The 8,305-nt window shown below is 40.8% G+C and overlaps 1 protein-coding gene across 1 annotated transcript in view; it reads right to left on the reverse strand.

Moving 5' to 3' along the window:
- Window positions 1-8,305, reverse strand: part of OXCT1 (3-oxoacid CoA-transferase 1) — a 116,914-nt gene that overhangs the window by 93,192 nt on the left and 15,417 nt on the right. The window contains exons 5-6 of the mRNA XM_015571001.1: window positions 7,314-7,463; window positions 2,440-2,546 (exon numbers count right to left, since the gene is read on the reverse strand). Coding sequence (XP_015426487.1) covers window positions 2,440-2,546; window positions 7,314-7,463 — 257 coding nt within the window. The remainder of the gene's footprint in view (window positions 1-2,439; window positions 2,547-7,313; window positions 7,464-8,305) is intronic.

Here is an 8,305-nt window from a genome sequence, read left to right on the forward strand (position 1 = left end):
CGTATCTTCTCCGTTCTCTTTTTTCTTGCTTTTTATTTTTTTTCCCAATTATAGTTTCCCTTCGATTAAAGTTCTATAATTATTTCATAAGTAAAAACAATATGATACCCACTTCACTCAATAATATAGCTTTTTATAAGGTTGACGGGCTATTTTTCATATTATTAATACATCTATTTGATACCAATTTCCCTAAACCTTTTCATTGGGATGCTGCTTTAATTCTATAGTTGAATACTTCACTAAACTTGCTCTAATAAAATAGTAAGGGAAAGTAGCAAGGACTTTATAGGAGAGGGTACAGTATTTCTATTCTCTATTAAGGAGAAGCCTGCTGCTGAAATTAAGTGAAACATTCATTGGGAACCTGTGAGTCACCTGCAAAGGTCACCCTGGAAAGCCAATTTCCAATGAAAGTACAACACCCACATCAGACACGGAGGTATAAAAACGTCAAGAAGGTGCCAATTTCGCTGATGGCTTTGCATTCCCAAGTTCCTACACCAATGTACTTCCTCTAACCATAAAAATGTATATATATGTTTGTTTCTGAGAGTGTACGTTGATAGAAAATCTTCTTTGATGAAGGGCACTAAGTCACACTATGGTTTACTGGAGCTTTCAGGCCACCGATGCCTATTTCACTTGGATTCAAGGACGGGTGTAAGGACAGGTGTGTCCTTGGGTGCTCCCCCACTTTAACCTCGGCCTAGACAGACCTCTGCACCAGGTGTCCACTCTTCTAAAGTCAGTATCTTAAGAATCGAAGTGACTTGACCATGGGTGATATGCGTTCTCATTTCACATCAAAGCGTAATGTGTACTTGAACCACAAGCATGAAGCCTGTGCTTAAAATAGCCCTGTGCAGTGCTTAGATACCGGGGCCAGGCAATGAAGCATGGGATAAATTCATGGAAATATTTTAAATAATTCATCTCCATTTGCTGCTATACAATTTCATTGCTTTATTTAAAAATAGCAATTGAACTTCGCAAACAATACACCAATGTGTCAAGTGCGATAGATATGATGCAAAATGTCTTCTGTATGGCCAAAGTTAGCTGTAATTCCAAAAACTGATTGAATTCAAGAAATCAAACATAATATAAATATTATAAGTTCTTCAGAAATGAACAAAAACAGTGTGAGAGTGATCACTGAGTATTTAGCTGTGATCGCACAAAAGCTGCATTTGATAAAGATAAAAAATTGCAAACTAAATGCAATGACAATATAATGAGAAAAAAATGATTTCTATAACCTAATAGGTGAAATTTTTTTTTTAAATATATTTTATTGATTTTTTACAGAGAGGAAGGGAGAGAGACAGAGAGTTAGAAACATCGATGAGAGAGAGACATCGATCAGCTGCCTCCTGCACATCTCCCACTGGGGATGTGCCCGCAACCCACTGAGTATTTAGCTGTGATCGCACAAAAGCTGCATTTGATAAAGATAAAAAATTGCAAACTAAATGCAATAAATGACAATATAATGAGAAAAAAAATGATTTCTATAACCTAATAGGTGAAATTTTTAATACCAAACATTTTGAAAATTTTTTTTAACTTTATGCATATATTGAAAGGTGGTATAATTTTAAAAAAACAACAACTATATAATCCATAAATCCAAAATATTAAATACTTAGTATTAAGCAAGCTTGTGATAATCAAAAGATCTTCAAGTCTATTAAGCATATCTTTGGCCATGCAGTTAATGAGAAGAAAATTGAGCACTATTAAGGTTAGACTTCTAGTAGACAGCAATAAGACCGGAAAAGGCCTGACTTAAGTAATTGCTAGCAATATCTTTCCAGAACATCAAAGTAGCTCGGGCATTTGAAGACAGTGCATGTAAATAACAATCTACAATAATAAAAGCATAATATGCTAATTAGACCAGATGTCCTTCCGGACAACCTTCCAGATGAAGCCTGGGCTGTGAGGGAAGCCCCAGTTCTGGGTACCAGAGGGAAGCCGGTGGAAGGAAGGCCTACTCTTGCATGAATTTCATGCATCAGGCCTCTGGTATCAAAATAAAATGTAATTGTGTGGTTTTCTCATCTTTTGTAAGCATGTCAATATTGTAATAGGTATTGGCAACTAAAATACATGGAGGAAAACATAATTTGTATGGGACTAAATTCAAGGGTATATAGGTGCAAATACTTAGCAAGCAGAGCAACGTGGACATCCGCCAATCAGAACAGACTCCCACCAGTACTCCATACCAGTGAGACCGCTGTTCATACACACATTCACACACACATGTACACGCACACACACGTGCTGCTGTTTATTTTCAGCCATTTTAAAATAAAATTTTAAATACCAAACACATCAAGATATCCATTTTTTAATCATAACTTGAGAAATATTGAAATATTAAGTTGCTGAAATGCACTACATTAGTCTTTTTTAAGGCCATCACACTACCTGAAAATGATGTTTCCTGCACGGTCTGCCTTCCAGGCTTTCACCAAGGCAAAATCCCCTGTAATTGCTTCCTCCAAAATAAAATGTTGGCCATTGAACTCCCTTACCTGCAGGAGACAAAGGGGGCGCTGTCAGGTATTTGCACGGCTGCTGTTTGTGATATGAGCTCTGGTAAAGGCAGATAAGAGGGGCACAAGCTTAGCTGGGAAAGGTTCCTCAGAGAGAGAAGAATCTAAAGGGAGACCCGAAGGATGAGTGTGGTAGGCAACTGGGACTGAGTGAAAGTGCTGGAAGGGGGAACTGAGGGAACAGCATGTGCAAAGGCTCAGTGACAAGCGAGAGCTCGGTCAACCTGAGGAACTGAGCTATGACTGTGTATGTCAGTGTTCATTTTATTACTTGTGTCCATAAGTTACGTATTGAACATAATACCTGTCCCTCTTTCTCCATTCCCCAAGGAAAAAACTATACAATGTACTGTTTATATAAGTGAAATGGTTCTGCCCTAGCTGGTTTGGCTCAGTGGATAGAGCGTTGGCCTGTGGACTGAAGAGTCCCAGGTTCGATTCTGGTCAAGGGCACATGCCTGGGTTGCAGGCTCAATCGCTAATAGGGGGTGTGCAGGAGACAGCCAATCAATGATTCTCTCATCATTGATATGTCAATCTCTCTCTCCCTCTTCCTTCCTTTCTGAAATCAATAAAAAATATATTTTAAAAGAATAAAAAATAAATGAAATGGTTTTAAAAGTCCATTCACCTCTCCTAATTAATATATAATCATCTGTTGAGATTTGAATTGGAATTCCTAGAATTTGTAGAGGAATTTAGAGAGAACTGGCACACTATATGGTCCCACCCATAAGCACAATATTTTTTGAAGTCTCTTTTACTTCTTTCAATCGTTTTTGCAATTTTCACTCCAAAAGCTTTGTATATGTTTTTAGAATTTGGTCACAGGTACCTCATAGTGACTGATGCTACTATGAATGCGATATTTTATTCTATTATAACTTCTCTTCTGGTCTAATGGAATGCTATTGACCTGTGTATGTTTACTGCCGTTAGTTCTACTATGTATGGAGGGGTCGGGGTGAAGAAGGGAAGAAGCTTAAAGCAAAACTATGTCACGGCCCTGGGAACAACGTGGAAGCTGTGCTCCATCCATCACTATGAAGACAGGAGCCATTGACACACAGCACTCCATTCCCATTACCACCACACCCCCTAGTGGACAAACAGCATGCGTTTTATAGAAAGCTGCCTTTGAAAGTTTGGGTACATTAACTTCTTTAACTATACTATGGTTTAAAACTGAAATTCTTTCTTTGTTAAAAAAAATTCTTTCTTAAACAACAGCTTCCTTAAAGACATTATCCCACCTTCCTTCTAGAAAATATTGAATTTATGGAATCAGTGATGAATGAGGATCTCATTTAATAAAAGCTTAGGCAAGTTATATAAAAGATATTTGTAAGCTGCACATCAATATCTAGTTTTTTTTAAAGGGTATTATGTATTTAAGAGTCATTACTGTGAGCATCAATGATAATGTTTACATATGGAGTATTTTACATACAGATCTAGAAAACTACATATAGATCTAAATATATGCTAACCCCGGGAAAAGTAAATTTTTAAAAATTGGCTTTTTAAACTTTAATTATATAATTTCCTGACGGATCTATGCACTAGCAGTTGGTGAGTTTTAGTTATTATTCTAAAATTTTAAAAAAGGGAAGGAATTGGTTTTGTCTAACTGGCCACTCTACTCACTTGAAAGACTTGTGCATTTCATGGCCTCAACTTCATCTTCCAGTCCTGCCGGGAGCCGGTCCACCCTTGCTGTTTCAAGGGACCTGGCATATATGGCATACTGTTCTTAATATATTTGCTCACCTTCTTGGCACTATGTGTTTTAACCAATGTCACCTCTCCGAGAAAGGTTGTTTCCCCAGGTAGAGATTTTCCCCTGAAGTTAGGGAGGGAATAAAACCGCTTCACTAAGTGCCAGGCCGGTAATTAATCTCTTTAACTACAAACAATCATGCTTAAGCTACATAATCTTTACTCCCTGGAATGGAGATAAGAAACACCCTAACCTTTGGACTAGAGATTGATAGGATTGGAATCAACTGGTATAAATACAGATGCAACAAGACAACAAAAGACAGAACCTAACCTGGAGAACGTGGCTGGAGAACCTAGCAAGAGAACATAGACACAGAACTTGGCTGGAGATTGTGGCTAGAGATCCTGGCAAGGCTGCTGATCAACTGAATGCTGTCTCCGTGTCATTCCTTCTTCGCCGACTCCGTCCACACCTTTGGGGACCCTTGGACCTGCTGGGTTGGACCCCAGCACAGTCCTTTCTTGAATCCACTCCAGTCAAATTTTCATCACTCCAGAAAAACCCTCTACTCTAAAAGAATTACTCTTTAAAGTCACCAACGACCTCTGTGTCCAGATCTGATGGTCACTTCCCAATACACTATTACCCAACCTCGGCACACGCCGACACATTTGATCACACGCTCCTTTGTAAAATGCCCCATCTTTCAAATCGCCTAGGTTTCCACTTCACTCACTAGACACTTTCTCATTCTTTTTTCCTGCTCCTTCAAGGCCTCTTCCCTACCTTTATATGCAAACGAGGTGTTCTCTCTCTGCTCTCCAGCCCTAGCCAAAAATCTAGTCCCAAAGACTTGAATACTATATGCCGATGCCTCTGCATTCCCATCCCTAGCGGAGCCTACTGCGTGCCTCCTCTTGGAGCACGGTGGACGTCTTCAACGCATCGGTCTCTGCCAGAGCTCTTCGCTGACCCCCATGCCCAGCCCCTCTCAACAAGCAGCATACTTGATTCTGTCTTCTCTTCCAGCCACCACCAATCCACCAGTCAATCCTGTTGGCTTTACTATGAATATATACCCCTATTCCAACCACTCCTCACCAATTCCACTTTACCTTCCCACCTGGATTAATGCAACAGCCTCTTAATCCCTTTCACTGCTGCTGCTCTTGGTCCCTGCAAAAAAACCTCACTTCCCCACAGCTACAACTTGCCAAAACGTAGCTCAGATCACAGCACTCCCCCACAACTTTCCGCTGGCCGCTCACCACTCTCAGTAAAATCCACACTCATGTGACCTGGCTCCTGTCTCTCTTCAACCTTCAATCCCACTGCTCTCGGCCTCACTAACTCTGTTCCAGTCTCACCACCCTGCTGTTCCACACACAGGGCAAGCCTGCCTCAGGACCTTGTCCTCCTCCTGCCTTCTGACTAGACCACAACACTGTAATCTTTGCCCAGCTCTTTCGCCTATTTTATTCAGGTCTCTCTACCAATGTCACCTTCACAGTGAGGTTTCCCTAACCCTACCTGAAACACTGCCTTCGCGGCCACTGATCCCTCTCTCTGTCCTGGCCCTACTTGATTGACATGTATGTTTGTCTATTCATTCCCTATCAGTTCCTCCACCACAGGGGGGACTTGGTCTAGACCCCCTTCTCCAAAGTTCCTGGGAAAGAGGAACTCAACAAACGTCACTGAATTAAGGAATTCACTCACTTCCCCTTCCTACAATAAGCAAGGGAAATAAAGAGCTAATAGGAGTTGTTTCAAGACAAAATTACGAAACTACTAGATTCATGCACCCGACTCAAGGCAGAAATGAACCCAGATATTCAGGACAGAGTCTAGTGTATCTTGTGTTTCCCAGGGTGAGTTAATGCTAGTGAGCTCCTCAAGTATTAACCCAATTTTCTGTCCATCTTTACCTATATTCTTAAGATCCATTGTAATAATTAGACTCTTGCCTTTTACTTGGTCAAGAACTTTTGAAGTTTAATTAGGCATTAAAGATAGAATATCAAAAATGTCAACAAAAGCCAAGGTCACCTTGATCAGAACGGCAAGGCTCCAGGTGGAGGGCTTGCTCAGAGGACAGCAGGGCACAGGCTCGCGGACCTTGCATCTTCCCTCAGAAAGGGGGTGCAGAGCTAACATCTCCATGAGCAGAAAGTTGATAAGAGATCACCCCTTGATTCTAAGTGTTCACTTTCCTAGCAACAAACTGAGCATCTCTGCAACCTGTGCTCACTTCCTGGAGCCAGGGAGGCAGGGAGATGGGAAAGATGCTAAAAACCCAGGCATGAAATATGGGCCTGTGTATGCTTAGAAGTTGCCTCAAATCTAAGGCACCTCAAATATCTAGAGTTTATTTAATGATAAGCTTATTTAACATATTTTTCAAATTATTATTACTAATCATTTGTTTATTACCTTTTTGAGGGACTAAGAGCCTGTTTGAGTTCTATGCTTTCCTAGTATGTGTGTGAAGTTACCCCCTATCCAGCACTTTAAACAAAATGAAGTTATTCAGCCTAAAGCTCAAGTGTGTGCAGTATACAAAATGAAGGTGATAATGTGAGCTCCCCATTCATTCCACTACAAAATTCCATATTTTAACATTGAGGATAAACTTGTGATTGCCTTGGCTTTTTCTCATCCTTCAATTGCACAAGAGGCCTGAGCATGAAACCTTTAATAGCATTTATATCAGGTAGCTACTCTACTTTCCTCATAAGCATAATCCGTAATTATAAAGACTCCTACATTGGTAGAAATTTAATCTTAACTCGCACATCTTATACAGTTGCAGTTTTTTCTCATTTACTTAATCTGGTTTCTCTGTATGATTTGAATGAATAGCAGATGCTCAGTTTTAGCTGGAAATCAGGTAACGTATTTATGCTAATGAATGGCAGTGCTGGTTCTCACATAGAGGTGGTTTTATACCAATTTCCCCAACGAGTCACCAGAACCCTGTGCTCACAGTGGGGTCGGGTGTCCCCTGGATGACCGCGTCCTACCTCTCGGGGCTTACTGGCAATGGCGATGCTGCCGTCCTTGTTGTACTTGATAGGGGCCCCTCCTTCTTGCACCAGCGTCCCATAGCCTGTGCTGGTGTAAAAGGCAGGAACTCCAGCGCCGCCGGCACGAATCCTCTCTGCCAGTGTGCCCTACAGGTGAGCAAGCAACACCCCACAAGGTCAGTACACATCCCTCTGCACGTGGACACAGAGCACTCAGACACAGTGCCTACTCGCTAAAGGATTACCATTCCAAGTGGTACCTAGCATGGTAAATTGGTGTATCTCACTAACAACACATGCTAGGAGATTAATTTAAAATAATTACTGCCTCTCTAGATAACAACCTTTCTATTCTTTTTTTTTTCTCTTTTTTTTTGTTTTCTTTCATTGATTTTTAGAGAGAGAAGAGGGGAGAGGAAGCGAGCAAAACATCGATGTGAGAGCAACATCAATGGGTTGCCTCCTATACACACCCCAGTTGGGGACTGAACCTGCTACCCAGGCATTGTCCTGACAGGGAGTCAAACCGGCAACCTTTCAGTGCACGGGACAATGCCCAACCAACTGAGCCACGCCAGCCAGGGCAGCCTCTCTATTCTTAATCCACAACATGTAACTGCTTATTCACATAATCACGCTTTCACCTTCCATGTCACCTGCTGGCTTCGACAACATGTTTAACATCAGTCTATTTGTACTATTTTTAAATGAGTTTTCAAATCTGACACATGTAACTTCAACTATATATATTAAAAATCACAAAAATAAATTCTGGGTTTTACTGTGTGCTATATGCAGGTATGGCCTGAATCTTATCATCAGTAATAATAAATGATTATTGGAGAAACTAAGATGGCGGCAGAGATAAACACCGGGAAATTAATGCCGCACACAACAATTGATTAATACCTCAGAGAAACAATACGGACTTCATCCAGAACCACAGGAAGCCTGGCTGACTGTAAACTCTACAACTAGAAGGAAGGAAA

Source organism: Myotis davidii, unplaced genomic scaffold (assembly GCF_000327345.1).
Source record: "Myotis davidii unplaced genomic scaffold, ASM32734v1 scaffold348, whole genome shotgun sequence".
NCBI lineage: Eukaryota > Metazoa > Chordata > Mammalia > Chiroptera > Vespertilionidae > Myotis > Myotis davidii.